This window comes from Chaetodon trifascialis, chromosome 20, assembly GCF_039877785.1.
Source record: "Chaetodon trifascialis isolate fChaTrf1 chromosome 20, fChaTrf1.hap1, whole genome shotgun sequence".
Taxonomy (NCBI): Eukaryota; Metazoa; Chordata; class Actinopteri; order Chaetodontiformes; family Chaetodontidae; genus Chaetodon; species Chaetodon trifascialis.
This window is the reverse complement of record NC_092075.1, coordinates 13,217,607-13,236,004: the sequence shown is the minus strand read 5'-3', so window position 1 is coordinate 13,236,004 and position 18,398 is coordinate 13,217,607. Positions and strand designations below refer to the sequence as shown.

Genomic DNA, 18,398 nt, shown 5'->3' with positions numbered 1-18,398 from the left:
AAATCTTAATACAAAAAAACATAGCTCTGACAATATCTCAGTGTGTTTCCCATTTCTATCTATCTATCTATCTATCTATCTATCTATCTATCTATCTATCTATCTATCTATCTATCTATCTATCTATCTATCTATCTATCTATCTATCTATCCCTGGTGTGCTATTTTACATGTTATCAATAGGTGGCAGTATAGGGCATTACAACAGCTGTGAATGTCGCCGACTACAAGAAGAAGTACTGAAGCGTCAGTCCAGAAAACATAGCATGCTAGATTTTCGAGTTTAACTTCACCACAACACATTTTCATAGAGGCGAAATGCCTCGTTATGCGCAGCTGGTGATGGGCCCGGCGGGTAGCGGTAAGGTAAGCTATCACTCAGCTATACATGCTGAAATGCTTTCTTATGCTATTCGGCTAAAGCGCTAAGCTAAGGCATGGGGTTGTTTTCCCAAATACGCCGCGTTCAAGTTATTGCCTCCTTTTATTTATTTATTGTTGGGAGTTTTGTTTTCCATTTCAGAGTACCTACTGCTCCACCATGGTCCAGCATGTAGAGAGCCTAAACCGCTCAGTTCAGGTGGTCAACCTGGACCCGGCGGCTGAGCACTTCGACTATCCTGTCATGGCAGGTGAACACAGCATGTTTTTATCTCCCAAAAGCATGTGCTTACAGAGAGTGATTTTTAGCCGGAACAGAAGGGTTATAAGATAAAGACATCAGAAGGTTAATGTAGAAATAGATTCAGATAGTTTGTTATTAAATGCTCATAGTGGGTTTGATTAGTGTTTTATGTCTAATTTGAAAGCAACTGTAGCACTGAGACGTGGTTTGCTAAAAATAGATATATGTATATGGATGGATAGATGAGTTGATCACCTACAGTGTAAAAATACACTAAACTAGGACTTAAGTTACTGTGACCACACACAATCTAATCTTTGCTGTTTGATATTGCATTTAGTGCACTTACAGTCATTGTTATTTTGTTCTACAAGTCAACCTTATTGTTTCCGTGTCCCCAGACATCCGCGAGCTTATCCAGGTGGATGATGTGATGGAGGACCAGTCCCTCAGATTTGGCCCTAATGGAGGCCTGGTCTTCTGCATGGAGTACTTCGCCAACAACTTTGACTGGCTGGAGGAAAGCCTGGGTCATGTAGAGGATGACTACATACTGTTCGACTGCCCAGGTAAACATTATGGCAGAGGCATGCTGAAGTCAGTGCAAGATGGATTTCTCATTCTTGTTTGTACTGCGTTTGGCGCAGTATGTCGTGTTGCTATGCTATGTTTTCACCGTTTCCAACACAGTTTTGACAAGTTGCTTATTGTTGCAGGTCAGATTGAACTTTACACACACCTCCCTGTAATGAGGCAGCTGGTGGAACAGCTCCAGCAGTGGGAGTTTCGGGTGTGTGGGGTCTTTCTGGTAGACTCCCAGTTCATGGTGGAGTCTTTTAAGGTAACATTCGATCTAATCAGTATCTTTGCCCGTTTATTTGAGTCCCTGTTGTGTCTGAACACACATCATTTCTTCCCTTAAGCCTGAAGTGCTGTGAGACATCTCCCCTTTTCTCCCACTGCAGTTCATCTCAGGAGTCATGGCTGCTCTGAGTGCCATGGTGTCATTAGAGATCCCTCAAGTAAACATAATGACAAAAATGGACCTGCTTAGTCCCAAAGCAAAGAAGGAAATTGAAAAGTAAGTTTCACATGAACACAGTACAACAGTGTGTTCAGTTCAGTTCATGAGACCTGCACCAATGATTCGAGTCTTTTAAGTTATCTTATTGAAAATAGTCTCAGTCTCAGTTATGTTGTTCTTCAAAACCTAAACCTGAGTGAAAGAGTAAGCTATTTTCTTAATTCTTGTGAATCTTTCTTCATCTGGCACCAGCATTTGTCATGCCTGCTTTCTTTTACACCAGGTACCTGGACCCAGACATGTACGCAATGATGGAAGATAACTCCGATACCATCAGAAGCACAAAGTTCAAGAAGCTGACTCAAGCCATCTGTGGTCTGGTAAGTGAAGCCCTTCATTTGATACTGCATTTCATTTTGCACCAGAATTTAGGATTAATTTATTGAGACTTTCTTTCTCCGTCTGTGTGTGCAGATTGATGACTACAGTATGGTGAGATTCCTGCCTTTTGACTGCACAGATGAGGAAGGTATTAACATAGTACTGCAACATATTGACTTCTCCATACAGTATGGAGAGGACCTGGAGTTGAAGGAGCCAAAGGTGAATCTAACAATATGGTGTAAATTAATTGCAATGCATTTTGCCATTTTTATATTGTCATTCATTTGCTGTCCTTCCCATCCTTTCCTTTTCCACAGGAGGTTGGTGAAGAGCCTGGTAACCTAAATTATGATGAGATTTTTCAAGACAAAGTGGACAGCTGACTCCAGGAAAAAAAGACACTTGTCAGAGTTTAAAAAGCAAACAGTTGAGTCTGATGAAGAGCCAAGATTCGCTATTATCAAGCCCAAGTGGAGAATGGCTTGGGACTGCAAGGACACTGACAAAAGACAGACTCTGAAGATCTTGTATTATCTGGTGTGTGTTCAGAAGTGTTTAGTTTTGTATAGCTAATTCATGTTTCATTATTTCAGTACAGTATTGAAATTGAGAAGAGTTGTTATTAAATACATTTGTTAATGCTATATTTTTAAATAAAATATTACACAAAGTGTACGGCCTGACTGCCTGTGTGGTGTATTAGCGCCTCCGTGTGGCAGCTACGCCCCATAACATGTAGCCACTTCCTGTAAAGCTGAAGGGTGGGACAGGCGGAAGCAGAGGACTGAGGTGCTACTATTATTCTGTCGCTGAGCAGTTGGACTGATATTTATCACTCAACATGCCGGTGAGTAAGTTCTACATTATTACTGACCAGCAGAAGCGTGTACCGTGCGGTTTAGAGCAAAAAAACCTGCACTGAAACTCGCTGGGTGGTAACACGGGCCTCCAAGTTAACGTTAGCTGTGGTGACGTTAGCATAGTTTGCTAGCCGTGTTAGCATTCTGCTCGCAATTAAACGCTAATGATGTTGAACGTGTCAGAAATGAGAAATTCGCTGTCGTTTACTATTATGCAAATTCCCCTTTGTAAAGCATCTATTAAATATATTGTTTGGTATCGTGGTAGCATAGCCGGTACACGCATACGTAGCGGTAGAAGAGGTGTCACCGATGCTATCTGATAGAAATGTAGCCAGTAAAAAAGATGTGACAGCAACTTTTCCTCTGTTTTTAAGGCGTATCACTCAAGCCTGATGATCCCCGACACCAAGCTGGTGGGGAATATGGCTTTGCTTCCCCTTAAAACCAAGTTCAAGGGACCAGCCAAAGGAGATGGTAAGGCTGTATGGTCGTTTTTAATAACAAAGTGGAGCCAAATCCTCCTGATCTCTCAGACAGACGCGTTGCGTTCAGGTTTTAATGGGTTATTCACTTGCTCCAGTCATTTTTTGTGAAGGGTTCATACCTTGTTGTGACACGTTGCTCAGTTCCTGATACGTGCATCAGCTTCACTTCCATATATGGCCTAAAAAGTGCATCCTTTGGTTAAACTTCTTCATTAAGGTCTCGACACTGTTTCCAGGTTTGCAGTGTCTGTAAAATGAAGTGAGTGTCCCACATCTGAAGATGGAGGAATGTCCTGAGCAGAAAATTGAACTAAGTGTTGTATTTTCCTCATTGCTAAACAACAAGCACCAGTCTGCCACTTATCAAGTTGTTAAAAACTGGATATTGTAATTGTGTAATATTTGGCACAAGAAAAGGTGTTTGGCAGCTCAAAGTGATTTCTCAGCAGTTTATACGTCACAAATCAAAAATAGAGCATTGCAGAACAAAAAAAGATGTGCGTGACCCAAACAGGAAATGACTCCCTGCATTGATAGACATGCATGCTTTAAATGGTAAAAATGTCTGCAAACACTAATTGCATTGTATAAATGTCTGTCTTTATTACCTTCTTTTCATTTCAGGCATAGAGTCAGACATCATCGATGAGGCGATCTACTACTTCAAGGCTAATGTTTTCTTTAAGAACTATGAAATCAAGGTAATACACGTATTATCACTTGTATATTTAGCAAAAAGAAGAAACAAAGATGAGCAGAACCTTTTTATGACAGATATGATATTTGGGTGAGGGTCAAGCATTTACTCCATTCATGAGCTTGTTCCTGTGTATTTTCTCTTCCCCATCTTTCTCTCTCTGTCTCTCTTAAAGCAGCTGGGCATTTTCCACATGCCTCAGCTTGCTTCTTCCTGTTCCCCTCAGCCATGCATAGTTGCTCATGATCTAAACTATGCAGCTTTTTACTGTTTAGACCTGGCTGGAACTGGAATAATTACATCATGCTTTAGACAAAGTACAGTGTGATTGCAAGTGTGTCAGCCAGTGATGTATATTTGTGTGTGTGATGTGTTTCTTTCAGAATGAGGCGGACAGGACACTGATCTATGTCACACTCTACATTTCTGAATGCCTAAAGAAGCTACAGAAGGTAAATTACATTATGTTCAGGTACAAGGGGTGCAGTGGTGGATGTCTCCACTTTCCACTGACTTCTTGCAAATCTTAAGATGTGTAGCATCAATTAAAAAAGTAGGTGTTTGAAACCAAGAGCAGACAACCCGCAGGGGCTTATTAGATGGTTTTTATGGTTTCATTAAATGATAAGTAGAATTTTTTTTTTTTTGTCAAACACAGGAAGAAGGAATTAGCTGCTTGAATGCTTATTCAAAACAGGAGACTAACCATTTGTATTTGTCTGTATGCCCTTTACAGTGCAGCTCCAGGAGCCAGGGAGAAAAGGAGATGTACACTCTGGGTATCACTAACTTTCCCATTCCAGGAGAACCTGGCTTCCCACTGAATGCCATGTATGTCAAACCTGCAAACAAGCAGGAGGAAGGTAAGAACCAGCGACATGAAGTCTCACTCAGCTGGACATTTCCCCATTCATATTGTTTGTGAGCAGTGAATGTTTAAGACTCGTTAATGGTGTACTCCGAGTTAGCGCCAGTTTCCTTGTACCCTTCTCATATTTCATCTGATTCCCGGCTTGAAGTAATATCAAGCCAGAAATAGCAATGCTGACCAGAGCTGCTTCAGGCTGAAGTGCCGTTTCATGCTTGTGTGGTGTCCCTCAACCTTGCTCTTATACAGTATGAGCTCTGTTGTGTTTTCTGCAAAGAACATGTTAAAGGTATGAGGTCAGCAATTTAAGCAGTGTCCAAGGACCCCTTTCCTAGTTTTGATGTTGTGGTAATGATCATAACGCTACTTCTGCAACCATTTCCAGATACTATGAGGGCGTACCTCCAGCAGATCCGCCAGGAGACCGGCTTGAGGCTATGTGACCGTGTGTTTGACCCCCAGACAGACAAACCCAGCAAGGTAAGTCCGACTTCTTCATATGCACATAGCATTCACACGAGGTATCCGGTGATTCTCCTAAATTATGAACTGGTTTCTTGAATCAAGGTGCATCGGTCAAACCGGCTGTGACCCACATTTCCTGCATTTAAGCCAAATTACCTGGGAAAATGTAACCTTTATTCATAATACAGTCATTGAGTTAACTGCACCCGAGACTGTTGTTTCTATTACTATTGTAATGTGAAATAAGACTTTGTTACTCAAGGACATGATAGAAAATTTAGCCATAGCTTCTGTCTAGCATCATCAGCACTATGATGTGTATCCTGTTGTCTTGTGACAAATTGATTGTCTGGTGTCAAGTTTTGTTTTTTTTTTCCTATCTTGCCACAGAGTGCAGAAGCTTTGGACGCTTTTCATAACTGAGCTTTGTCTCTTTCAGTGGTGGGTGTGCTTTGTCAAGAAGCAGTTCATGAACAAAAGTCTGTCAGCTCCCGGACAGTGAACGACTCAGGACCCACAGTTTCTATTCTACACCTGCAGGATGGATGGATGGAGTTTTTCTTTGGGTGGGGTGTGCTTTTTGTGTCCCTCAGATGATTTTATACTCTTTCAGTTAAGGATATCTCTTCTGTTGTCTGGATGTTGACCATATTGAGCTGGTACTTAATTCAATAAAGCAGTGATGGAGATTGGACAATAATGTGGCTTATAATGTTTTCTGTTCTGATTGCACTTCACACTGAAAACGAGGCAGACGTCCAGGCCTGATTAACAGTAACTCTGAATGAAGTTAAATCTGAACTCAAGCTCTGAATACATCTGTTAACTTAAGATGACGAGGGGTAGAAAGAGTTCACGAATCAGTCAACACTGTCCACAATGAGATTTATTACTTGTTTTCACAATGTAAAATTCACTGACTTGAAGAGTGGGTGCAACTGCATACCTATTATTCGACAAATCATGTCCTAACCAGACATAAAAAAAAAAAATTGCTCTTATTGTTGTTTAACTGATTACAATGATGGCTGCATTCTTTTCCCAGTAAGCTGTGACAGTGAGCCTGAAGCAGCAAAATGGAATTCAGCCATCATTGATTTAATCACGTACACCTGTGGCTTGTGTGAAAAAGACCTATTTAAAGTGCTACTGTTCAGTATCGACACAGGCCCTCTCCCACAGGCAAGCTGAATGCATTTTCTCTGTACAGGTGCATTGTTCAAAAAGGTTTGACAGTTTTCCAAACAAAGACAAGTAGTTCATATTTACACAGGTACAAAATGTAGCATGTACATTAAAAATATATCGGATTATTGTCTTTGGTTTGTGCACAATAGTTTATCTGGATTCAAAACAAGCCTTCAGATGTGGGCCTTACTGGAGATAGGTTTCCTTCGCTGGCAGTCAAAGTTAAGGCAGTGCTGGGTGTCAAGTTCCCCCCTCGGGGAGAAGAGGAACACTTTCTCTGCAGAACACTGAGCCTACGTTTACACGTAGCAGGGTATTTTGGAAAATGGGTATTTTGGCCCCTCTGTTTTCAAAAATAACATCATGCACACAACATCGTTTTCAAAAATGTTGTCATTTACATGAACCCAGATAAATATGCCATCAAGCGCATCATAACTATGCCAAACCTATGGGCGCGAGTGCAAACACAGGTCGCTCACATGACGTTAAGTATTCAGTCGCATGTTGTGACGTTTCGGAACCTAAAATGCCGTTTAACCCAGTTTACACGCCGACAAATAACCCGCGTTTTCAGAAATCTCCAGCTTGGCCGGAGTTTTTAAAAATGATCGTTTTCCGTGAAAAAAAACTCTGTTTGCGTGTAAACGAGAGGCCAAACTACATGAAAACATATGCATTTTCCCTAAGTGTAAACGTAGGCTCAGTGTCCGGGGAAAGGAAAGATGTATTTCCATCCCTTTCATGACTGCAAACACTCCATAATTGCATAATTGATGAAATAACTGTAGAATGGCTGGCTCAGAGTGGCAGGCTGAAAATAAAAATAAAAACCTCCATAACAGACAAAATGCATCTTAAAATAATCTCACTCTAAATAAATAGGTAAAATAAAGTAAACTAACTTTAGAAAATGGGGCATTTATCAGAGGCGACCGATGAGTATGTACATAACGGAGAAAGAATTAGTCTGTGTAATTCACACTTGCCTTTAGTCCACCAGCCGGAAATGGTGGTGCAAAATCAGAAAGTAAAATTTAACTTTTGGCAGCAAGAATGCTACTGCCACTAAGCAATATTCAGAAATATCAACAACTCTCAAACTGCAAAACACAAATTAGTAGAGAAATAAGGGTTTATACATGTTTGTCTCTGGGAGTCTTCTTCTTCTTCTTTGGGAGGCAAGTTGATGTTGGTGAAGTTGTGCCCCGTGGTCATCTCGCCCACTTCAGAGTAACCAGTTGTCAAAGCCCCTGTGCAGTTCCAACCTGAAACAAAACGAACATCTCAGTTTGGGTAGCGCCATTGGTTAATGTTGTGTACACCTAAAGCGTGACACTAATATGGTTTTACAAGGAAAGACATCATCTAGATGAGCAGCAACAGTAACTTCACACATCCAAAAAACCTCTTCAGCGTGATGAACCCTGACAGGTGGCTTCACTTACTGTGTTGACGACTGGAGTGTGACCTTAGTCGCAAGCCATCTCTTGACTCCTCCGCACACAGCGTGCCACCTTTTTCTTAAAAACTCCTCTAGGATCCTCCCTCCACTCTTTCTGTAGGACAGAACAAAAACCCTTACACTTCCTCTTCTGCTTACTTCTTGACCACACATTTTGCACAGAAGTTAGCAGCACAGCTGACTGACAGACTTCACTTCAAACTTAACTCTGAACTGTTGCCTTTTTCTGTCTCGAGGCAGCACCTCTGAATAAAAACATAAGCTCTTTTAAACCAACCACGCAACAACGGGGCTTTGACAGGCTGTGATTTGCACACCCCAGGGATCCATGTCATCCACTTGTTTGTATTTCCATTAGAAAAGCAAGATTGAACGGCAGCGACTAAACATTGTCGGCTTTTTGTACCTTTGGACACACTGCACAATTGTCCACATGTATACATACATTATGGACACACAGATTAGGAATAAAATGTCCCCTACAACAGATTAAGTCTGGAATATACATCACTGGTAAAACAGCCTCCGCAAACAGTTAACACTTACAGCTGCATCCACATTGGCAGGAGAGTCTCCATTGGGGTCTGCCAGCATGGAGATAACACTTATCATGATGGACTCTACCGTATGGATTGGCAGCCAGCGCTCTTCAGGCTTCTCATAGCCATACTTATCCTCGCCAGGTTCGTGCAGGATGGAGATGCAGACGTCGCCATTTTTTGCCACTGGCAGAAAACAAGAATACACAGAGACTGCAAACCCTTCTGTACTAAAGCTGAAGATCAGATACTATACTGCAGCTCTGCAATGGCTGAAAAAAAGAGAAAACTCAAACCCAATAAACTTAATCAAAAGCCATTTGAAAGAATTTGGAAATCTTTTCATGGGACTTACCATTTGGATGCCAGATTTCTGTAACGAACTTCATCTTTGGAGGCCTCAACGGATAGTCATGGGGGAAAGTTAAGGTGGCTTTGAAGAAACCTCCTTCACTACAAACGACAAACAGATGTACAGTAGGGATTATGAGAGGACACACAGCTCAGCCACAGGTGAATGTGAGTTCACCGGTAAACAATTTCACTCACAATAATGTGTCTTGAGGCCCGATGACGACCACTTCCCACTGATAGATGTCATCATCGTCCACGAGGCCGGCAGAGAAGCCTTCCACTGGGTTCTTGTTGAGCTCTGAAACAGAAATCAGAATCAGAAGCACCAGTGACCAACAGCATAAAATGAAATAAAATGAAATAAAATAAAATACATATAGACATGTATACATGTCTAGAAACGGGATCCACATTGACAGTGATAGTGCTTGATGACATGTACTTTAAAAACGGTGTCATCGATTCATGATGGTGTGTGTGTGTGGTGACTGAAATGCTTTCAGTGGTTATTGAGCAACAGCAAGCTTTCGTCATATCATCTCAAACAGCTGTCCGGTACCAAGTTACGCTATCTATAACGTTACACGTGCAGTTCAACTTTGTTGTCACGAGCGGTTATCTGTACGTAACAACGTAAGCCAAACAACTAAAACAACGGACAAACGAAGTACAGTAAAACAAGCTCTAGTAGCAACAGTTAGCCAACTTACCTGCTAATTGTTTACGTAGTAACAACGAGGACTGTTCCGTCATTTTATAGCTACTGGTATATCTTTCTTAATTGTTATTTGTGTAAATTAGTGTCAACTAACTGTCAAACTGTCAACGCGGTTAAATTAAGCATCGGGTAAAGAGAGTAAAGCTCACGCTCCACGTTTTCTTCTCGTCTGTCCGTCAGTCTGACAACACCAATAACATGAGTAAAAAAAACCGGAAGCCGGTTGAATAGTTTTCCCTCCGATTAATCTTTCAGGCAAACGTCGCTTCCTGGCTTGGTATTTTCCTCAGTCCGGGCCACCAATTAAATGAAAGTTTCAGTTAGAGCCATGGGTGGAATGTAGGGCTATTGATTTTGTCAAAAGTGGTGTATTTTTTGTGTACTTAAGCCAGTGAAGGAAGTGCTGCCTGTTAAGCTAAACCCAGGAAGTAAAAGTCCAGATATCATTCTTCCTCCCCGTGTTGCTTTGCAGCAGGCTATTCCCGCTTTGGTGCATTACTGCCACTAACCGGTTGTAATGAGCACTACACGCTCTCTTTTTGTATTTGTACACAAAGAAATGGTTTTCCCAGTTTGATGTGGAGGAACTTGACAGGCCTGCACACAGGGCCTGTAGTTTACAAAATCTGCCATGCTGAGTATTTTACAGATTAAGTGCAGTAGTTTTAGACTCTATATTTAAATTTGACTACTAGGCCCATTAAATGAAAACTGCAATAAAATCATCCAGTATTTTCCCCACCACATTTATTCCTGGTAGTCTAGGCTTTAATCATTTGAGCTAATATAGCCATAGCCTATAAAAAAGGGTCCTATTCTTAACTATCTTCACTACCTCATCACTTATCGACAAAACATGTTCCCTGCTGAAATGATGGCATACCATACTGTCTTTCTCTTGCTCCCTCTGACATCTCCTTGTTGCTGTTTCCCCTACTATATACCGCTTCCATATCCCTTCAAGACAGCTTTCAAATCTTCCTCATCTCACTGTCTGCTATACTTGTGACATCCATAACCTCATGGCTACTTTTGCTTGAATCTCTAAAAACACCAAAGCACTCCTTACATCCTCTCAATACAGTGCCACCAGAAGCTCTGAAATGATTTCAGGCTTGACCAAAGCTCATCCCCCCTAGTGGCGCTCTCAGTGCGTCGACTGAAAGAAAATTCCTGCTGTAATGTTCTTTTACAGAGTTAAAATCTGACCTTCCCTCAGGCAGCAGCCTTTGCAAAATGATCATACTGTATGCACTGCAAATCTATCTGTGAAAATCTGCAGTTGCAATGCCAAATTCTCCTTTCACAATCTCATCATCATTGAGCTTTCCTTAACGTCTCCACTACAGATTTATTTCAGGATTTGGTAACAGCCATGATGTAACACGGCGTGAGCTGGTCACAAAGCTGTCTCATTTACGTCATAAATCTCTGGGTGGACATGCGGCTAATATTGTACATCTGATGCCTCATTTGTATGTATGCATGTATATGTGTGTGTGTGTGTGTGTGTGTGTGTGTGTGTGTGTGTGTGTGTGTGTGTGTGTGTGTGTGTGTGTGTGCCAATAGAATCCTAAATCCTACAAACTGGTATTGCAATATGCAACATGCTAATGGTCTTGGTGAATAGCAGCACAGAGCTCATATATTAGTGTTACATACTCTCATATCTATCTTCTTGAAGCTTTTACTTATGTTTTAGCAGACACTGGTAGAGAAATCAAACCTTGTCTGAAACTCTGAACCAACCTTGCTTCTCCACCTTGTAGACATTAACTACCCTCTCTACAAGATGCCTGCGTGCAGCTGGGTACATAGCATGCTTTCGTGGCTTTAAAATTGGAAAACTGCATGCTTTTCCCCTGACATTCAACACTACATCATCTAGTCTCGAAAACATCCCATTGCTAAGGTGACTGATGGCTAAGGTGATGCAGTTTTTCCAGCAAAAAAAAATATATATATAAGTTTTAATGAGAGTTTTCCTAATTTATCACACACTGGGTTACCTTAAAATTGCATTCCTCCTCCTCACCTCCCTAATTTTTATCAATTTTGACTTGCATGAAAATATAGTTTTCTCTGTCTTACATGTGGTAATAATCTTGTAACATTTGTTTTTTAATAGCCTTCCTTGGCCAACCATGCTTTCACCGCTGGCTGGTGTTTCACAGTCCTCAACACTCTGATTTAGCAGATTTAATTATAGCTTTAAGGCCACTGCTCTTAACCTCTTATACTCTACCATTATTTATTCTACTTGATATTTTCTCACAGCTCTATAGGCTTTTTTCCCTTTCACAATCCACATTCAAGCAAGTTTCATTCCTCTCTAACACGCTACAAATTGTAAGAGTTCATCCTCAAAAGTATCCAAATATATATCAGTTTCTTGGCCTTCAGAAGCAAATAATTGCATACAACATACCCTCAATCACATTTTTGTCTTGAACTCATCTGTATCCTGACTGACCTGATGGTCTTTGACCCCTCCAGGAATTTCTCTGCTGCTTCAACAAGCACTCCGCACACTTCACATCTTTTACTGACTTATTTGTTATTTGCTCACAGGCACCCATCATAAATGCAGAGGAAAAAGGGTTTTTTAATCAAATATGTATCAGGAGGAGTTTCTACTTGAGTTGGTCTTGAGGGTAGTGTTTTTCTTGCACACTCACAGATCCTGACACCCTCACTTCTTTTAAAAAGTTTTTTGCATATGATTCTTGCCACATCTCCCTGATCATCTTACATCCAGAAGCATAGCATTAATCCAGGCAGAATGCTGGAGTTATGATTGCAGTCGCTGGTTGGCATCAGCTGTTTGATTCATGCTTGACAATCATTGGTTCATTCTCCAACTGCCTGGCTATGACTAGAAAGGTCCAGTCGTATTGTCTGTTTTTAATGGCCATACTTACAACCTGTCTCACCATTACTCTGCTGATATGCTCATGCCAACACCACATGCTGCCACAGCTGCACCCAAACCCATTTCCTCCTTATGTGCTGTATTTTTCATATTGGTCATCTAGCTAAAGTTGAATGTTCATATATGTGTCTGTTAAGGGGAGATTTGTTTTTCTTGCAGAGTCCTTGTTGCTTCCTACAATCTCTGAGAGTAGAGCCTTTCCAGACAAGTCTGACTGTATAACCACTTGATATAAATAGTTCCTTAAGATTTCTATTTTGCAAACATGTTGCGGTCTTAAACTGGTACATAGATGCAGTCTTGTCTCGTTGTAAACTCTCTGAAAATTATATATCTAAGGGAAATTCAATGTCAGCACCACAAAAGACAACATTTTTGCCTTTAATGCTGCATGGCCTGTAGCTGGAAACTATGCTTTCCTTTCATGGCTTTGGCCAATTCAGTCTTCCACCTTCTATTTGCCTCTAACTGTAACATGCAAACAGAAAGAGCCTATAAAGAAGAAGAGAATGAAGAATGACAAACACACCAGGAATGATTATGAGGGCAACGTTGCCATACATATCTTATAACAGAATGCAAAGGGGCTTTCGGGAACTGTCGTCCCTGGTCATGATTCTGTTTGTGATTTTCATGGATGGGATCTCAAGAGGAGGCTGCGGGCTCTCTGCTCTTTGCAGATGATGCGGTTCCACTGGTTTTACCAGACTGTGACCCTCAACATGCACTCGGGTGGTTTGCAGTCAAATGTGAAGCAATCAGGATGAGAGTCAGCACCTCCATGTCTTAGGCCATGGTTCTGTGCAGGAAAACAGTGGGTTGCTTTGAGGGTGAGGTTGAGGGTGCAGTGAAGTGTGAGCTTGACAGGCAGATTGGTCAGCAGCACTGCAGGTGCTGCACTGGACCAATGAGGGGAGGAAGAAGCTGAACTGGAAAGCTTTTGATTTACCAGTCCATCTACGTTCCAACCCTTACTTATGGTCTGTGGCAAATGATTGAAAGGAGACTCTGGATACAAGAGGTTACATGAGGTACATGAGGAGCATGGACATTCGGAGAGAGCTTGGGTTAGAACTGCTGCTCCTTCTTGTAAAAAGGAGGGGTTTTAGGTGGTCCTGGTGTCTGATGAGGATACCTCCTGAGGACTTTCCTTTCGATCCAGCTGGTAGGAGACCTGGGGGTAAACCAAGAATAATCACTGGAGAGATTATATATCTCATCTGGCTTGGGAATACCTCGGGATCCCCCAGGAGGAGCTGGAGAGCTTTCCTATGGAGAGGGATGTCTGAACTACCTTGTTGGATAAGTAGCAGAGGATGAATGGCTGTAATGCTGATTGCTAAAAATACCACTGACAGAAACTATACTTACTGTGTATACACTGGTCTCATATAAGGTAATGGTACTATGAAGTACTCTATCATTTGGCAGTGATGGAGAGTATTGATGTTAAAAATCCCCCCATGCATTTCCCTCTGTGCATATCATCAAGGGCTGCACTCAAACCAGACGAGGAAAAGACAGAGCCCTAGTCAGTGGCTAATAGCAGCTAATTTGTTGCATTGATTCAAGCTGTCTCATTGCTGTTCTGAGGTCGAAACCACATTTGAGTATGCTATTGATACTCTTTAAACTTAGAAAGTGAATGAGTTACTCATTCACTTTCCTACATGTCCTCACTTCAGAATGAAATGGAAAATTATACCTCTTTAAAATGCCTTGAGAAGTGCCCACTACTGGTAATTACACTGTCTATGTAGCAGCCTGAAACCTGAAACTCACATATATGGTTGCTATACTTTCACTAAATATGATAAAGGTCCATCCATCTATCTTCTATGCCGCTTATCCCTTTCGGGGTCGCGGGGGGGCCGGAGCCTATCTTGGCTGTCATCGGGCGGGAGGCGGGGTACACCCTGGACTGGTCGCCAGCCGATCGCAGGGCACAAACACACAACCATTCACACTCACACCTAGGGGCAATTTAGAGTCACCAATCAACCTAATGAGCATGTTTCTGTGGGAGGAAGCCGGAGTACCCGGAGAGAACCCACGCATGCACGGGAAGAACATGCAAACTTCACACAGAAAGGCCCAACCCAGGAATCGAACCGGCGACCTTCTTGCTGTGAGGCACACACACTACCTGCTGCGCCACCGTGCAGCCCATGATAAAGGTCTGGTGTGAAAAAAAGATCAAGTGCAGATTGTGACCAGCTTTGAGAAATGACTTCTATTATTCATGTTTGTTTGAGCCTGGGTGAAATTCAATGAAGGCCATTTACAAACACAACCAGTTGTCAGTCAGGTGCATGTCACCTGAATACCACTTAATGTCTTTACAGTCACAGGCCTTTGCTGTCTATTCACCGACCCTGTCGAGAAAAGCTCTAAACATAACCTTTAAGCTGATTCTGATGCTCATGGAGCGTTTGGCTCTATGAATTCAGTGGGTGACACTGTGTCTTTCAGTGCTGAAAGAGAGAGAGCCTTGGGCACTGCTGTTTATAGAAACCAGCCCAGGTGGACCACCGCTTGCTGATTCTAGTGCTACTTGAATGGCTCTGTCATTCATGAAAATTTGATCAAAGCTAGTTTCCCAAACTTCGGTCTGAATGGATCCAGTATCAGCTGTGAATTTGACGCCGTGCGCTGTTGTTTTTAATGTGTTTTGAAGCGAACTGCAGAAATCTGAGCTGCGCAAACCCAATGCCTGATGCCTTGTTTCTTTAAATTTGCGCCATCCCGACAGTAACCAAACACGGTATTGTTTTTAACACTCCTACTGCATAAATGTCTTGCAAACCGACTGCCTCTTTGTAAAATTGCATTGGTGTATCACTGCTAGAAAGAAATATATTACATGACTACTCATGAAACGTGTAGTGTGGCAGGAGAAAGTCACTGTCATGGTGCTAGAGCAATTAGCAGAAAGGTTGATACTACGATTGCACTGAGTGCTGGTGGGATTACTCACTCCCTCAGGACTCTGATAGTAGTAAAAAAATCACAATGAGTTACTGCCCTAGAACAAACAGTGTGTTTTTTCTCCCCAGACCAAAGTGGATTTTGTTCACTTTCATATCTCGTAAACCGAATAAAGTAATAATAGATTCCAATCTCAAGGGTGCAGAGATTATGTCCTCATCTACATCTGTTTGCTTTTCAGTCTCTGACACACATATGTCAAAACTACTGCCATGAAATTTGCAGTGCACATTCAAGCATCAGCAGGAAGAGGACTATTGATTCTGGTGACCCCCTGACCTTTCCTCTGGCAGTGTTTGTTAACTATGTCTGCTACAAGTACTGCAGTTTCTCGGCTCGGGATCATGAGTCCTAATAACTGGCTGGACTGTTTCTGGCCAGCTCACGAGAACAGAATTAAAGTGTTCATCAGCAGACATCCATAAGACTACATATCCTGGCTGAAAAGAGTGAACAATATAGACCAATTACTGCCTATAATACCGAATTCAACCAATGGCGTCTGTTAAAAATGTAAATGTTTAACCACTTTGACGCTATTAATTACTTGCAAGGGTTAGGGTTAGCACTAGATACAAATATGAATGTGTTACTCATGAAAACAAGTCATGTGCAAATCCAGGCAATTTGTGTTTCTCTTCCCCTTTGGTGGCTATTTGGTTTTGAAGTGAGAATGTTTGATGAGTCCCTCAGAGTTTATCCACCTACACAGAATCCAGACTGAATTCCATCTTTGCTTTTCATCACTGAACCTTTTCAACGTGTGTGTTTTAATCACCGGGGAGGTTTTAACGGTGACTGCAGCTGTTTTTTCCGGGGTGGTGCAAAATTGTTTATTTACAACGCTGCACTGTGGCTCGTAGTCAAAAGAGAGACAGGTGAAAATATCTGTATCATAATCAGGGAAAGTTTGAACGCTTCCTTCGATTGGTTGGAAAGATAATTTGAGTTTAATGTCACTTGCTTTCATTTTCTCTGCAGCGAATCTGAAGGACTCACTTTGTGTATGTAACATTTCATCACTGCAAAGGCTCACTAAAGGGGGAACTGTCGCTTTAACTGAACAAACCATTCCTCTGTTATACAATCAACACAATCATCATCATTTTGCTTCATGACTGAAGGATGTATTGTCACAAAGCAATGATTTCCACATCTATCCAAGGCAAAGCATTATGATGTGATTCTTGATTGTCATAATAATAACCTTCCTTTCATGTAAGACTGACTTTAATACAAGCTCTATACAGAACCTTTCAGTTCACCAGTGATCAATCAACTGGAGGCACTTTGCACCGGCAAGTAAAAGTATTATGTGTGCGGATTATCTTTCAAAAAATACTATTTGATTAAGGAATTCTATTTCCTTTCTACGGGAAATTATACTCAGTGAAAATGGGAAATTCATTATTGCATGAACCCCACCTCAACACTCAATCACCAGGAAGAATAAATGACAAGAAAATCAGTTAAGTTATCCAAATCAATGAGAGTCATGTTTTCATAATCACATCTGTTGTTGCGAAGGAATTCAAAAGATGGGAAAGTAATTTAAATAATTCGAAATCTTCTGAGTTGCAAAAAGAAAACACTGTCATTTACATTTTCCAAAGGTCCAGTGGAGCCTTTGCACTGTGGGTTGATGTAAGCTTTCAATAGATGGCAGTGTGACCCACGCTTTATATAGAAAGCTTCGACACTGTGCCTTCAAATATGGATGACTTTAAAAGATTACAACCTGCAACTTCGCTGATTTGATTTGTTTGATAGTTTACCTATTTTTATCTATTTTTTTCCATCCAGAGAAAGTTGCTGCGCATGCAATTTTCGGTACAATCTTGCTCGACAAACACACCAGAGAGTGGCTTACTGCAACCGCTACTGATTCCTGTGAAGTAATGTGTGAGATAAGAACATCACTTTCGCTCTCTTACATCCCTCCTGATCATCAGGGGAGGTGCATCTGTAATCTTACAGTTGCACCACTTTTCCCACTTTCCAGGACACAGGCAGTCCTGTTATTCTAGAAATTTAGACCATAAGTCAAAGTTTAAAGGCTCATTATTTAATTATATTATATCCAGTTATATGTATGACAATTTTAATGGGAACAACACTGTTTTATTTGACACATTTAGCAGAGTTTTATACTGGATTTATGTATTCAGCCCTTATTTAGGCTGAAAATGTGCCTGGTTTTCTTGTTAAACTGTGCCACCACAATTTAAGAAAACCATGACAAGGTTAATCATTTTCATGATAAAATTGCTGAACTACAATTGTATCTGTAGAGCAACTTCCAAAGCAAAGTGAAACGAGAAAGCAGCTCAAAAAAACTAATCTGATCTGTGCTGAAATCACAAATTTGGCCATTTTACTCTGATGTTGGACAGTTCTGTGTAACTCTTGCCAGTGTGCGTTTTATTTTCACATTGATACGACCTGGTTTAAATAATGGAGTATTAAATCCCCCAAGGACAGCTCCACACCCTGCATGGCTGATTACATCCTGCTTTGATTTAAATGCACTCATCCCTCACAAACATCACCGGAGTCCTGCCCGGAAATTAGTAGGCCAGTCAAAATGATTAATAAATGGCTGGTAAATAAATCTAATTTTGTCACTGTCCAGCTGACACTTCACACTGGGGCTCCGATATCACCCTGCCTGTCCAAATTAGGGCAGAATTATAATAGGCGGTTTCCCAGCATTCACAAAAATCTTCAAAGAAAGGCATCTTTTGGAGGAAGACCATTAAAGTTTGCTTTTTTATTTGTTTGTTCAATCTCTTTCTGTTGGTGA

General features: G+C 41.3%; 3 protein-coding genes across 3 annotated transcripts; 2 read left to right on the top strand and 1 right to left on the bottom strand.

Moving 5' to 3' along the window:
* The first annotated feature begins 206 nt into the window (after positions 1-206).
* Positions 207-2,707, top strand: gpn3 (GPN-loop GTPase 3). Its single transcript, XM_070988832.1, has 8 exons — positions 207-366; positions 524-632; positions 1,027-1,194; positions 1,342-1,466; positions 1,591-1,706; positions 1,933-2,029; positions 2,124-2,252; positions 2,351-2,707. Exons 1-8 carry the CDS (start codon positions 319-321, stop codon positions 2,414-2,416), a joined length of 858 nt encoding a protein of 285 aa, XP_070844933.1. The 5' UTR covers positions 207-318; the 3' UTR covers positions 2,417-2,707.
* Positions 2,708-2,761: 54 nt separating this feature from the next.
* On the top strand, positions 2,762-6,111 carry arpc3 (actin related protein 2/3 complex, subunit 3). Its single transcript, XM_070988833.1, has 7 exons — positions 2,762-2,880; positions 3,271-3,370; positions 4,006-4,082; positions 4,462-4,530; positions 4,815-4,941; positions 5,332-5,426; positions 5,851-6,111. The coding sequence occupies exons 1-7, from the start codon at positions 2,875-2,877 to the stop codon at positions 5,911-5,913; spliced, it is 537 nt and encodes a 178-aa protein (XP_070844934.1). The 5' UTR covers positions 2,762-2,874; the 3' UTR covers positions 5,914-6,111.
* A 171-nt stretch (positions 6,112-6,282) lies between these two features.
* On the bottom strand, positions 6,283-10,112 carry LOC139348587 (ubiquitin-conjugating enzyme E2 G1-like). Its single transcript, XM_070988831.1, has 6 exons — positions 9,668-10,112; positions 9,153-9,255; positions 8,959-9,056; positions 8,611-8,789; positions 8,048-8,158; positions 6,283-7,867 (listed from the first exon to the last, which is right to left on the bottom strand). Exons 1-5 carry the CDS (start codon positions 9,708-9,710, stop codon positions 8,072-8,074), a joined length of 510 nt encoding a protein of 169 aa, XP_070844932.1. The 5' UTR covers positions 9,711-10,112; the 3' UTR covers positions 6,283-7,867; positions 8,048-8,071.
* Positions 10,113-18,398: the final 8,286 nt, after the last annotated feature.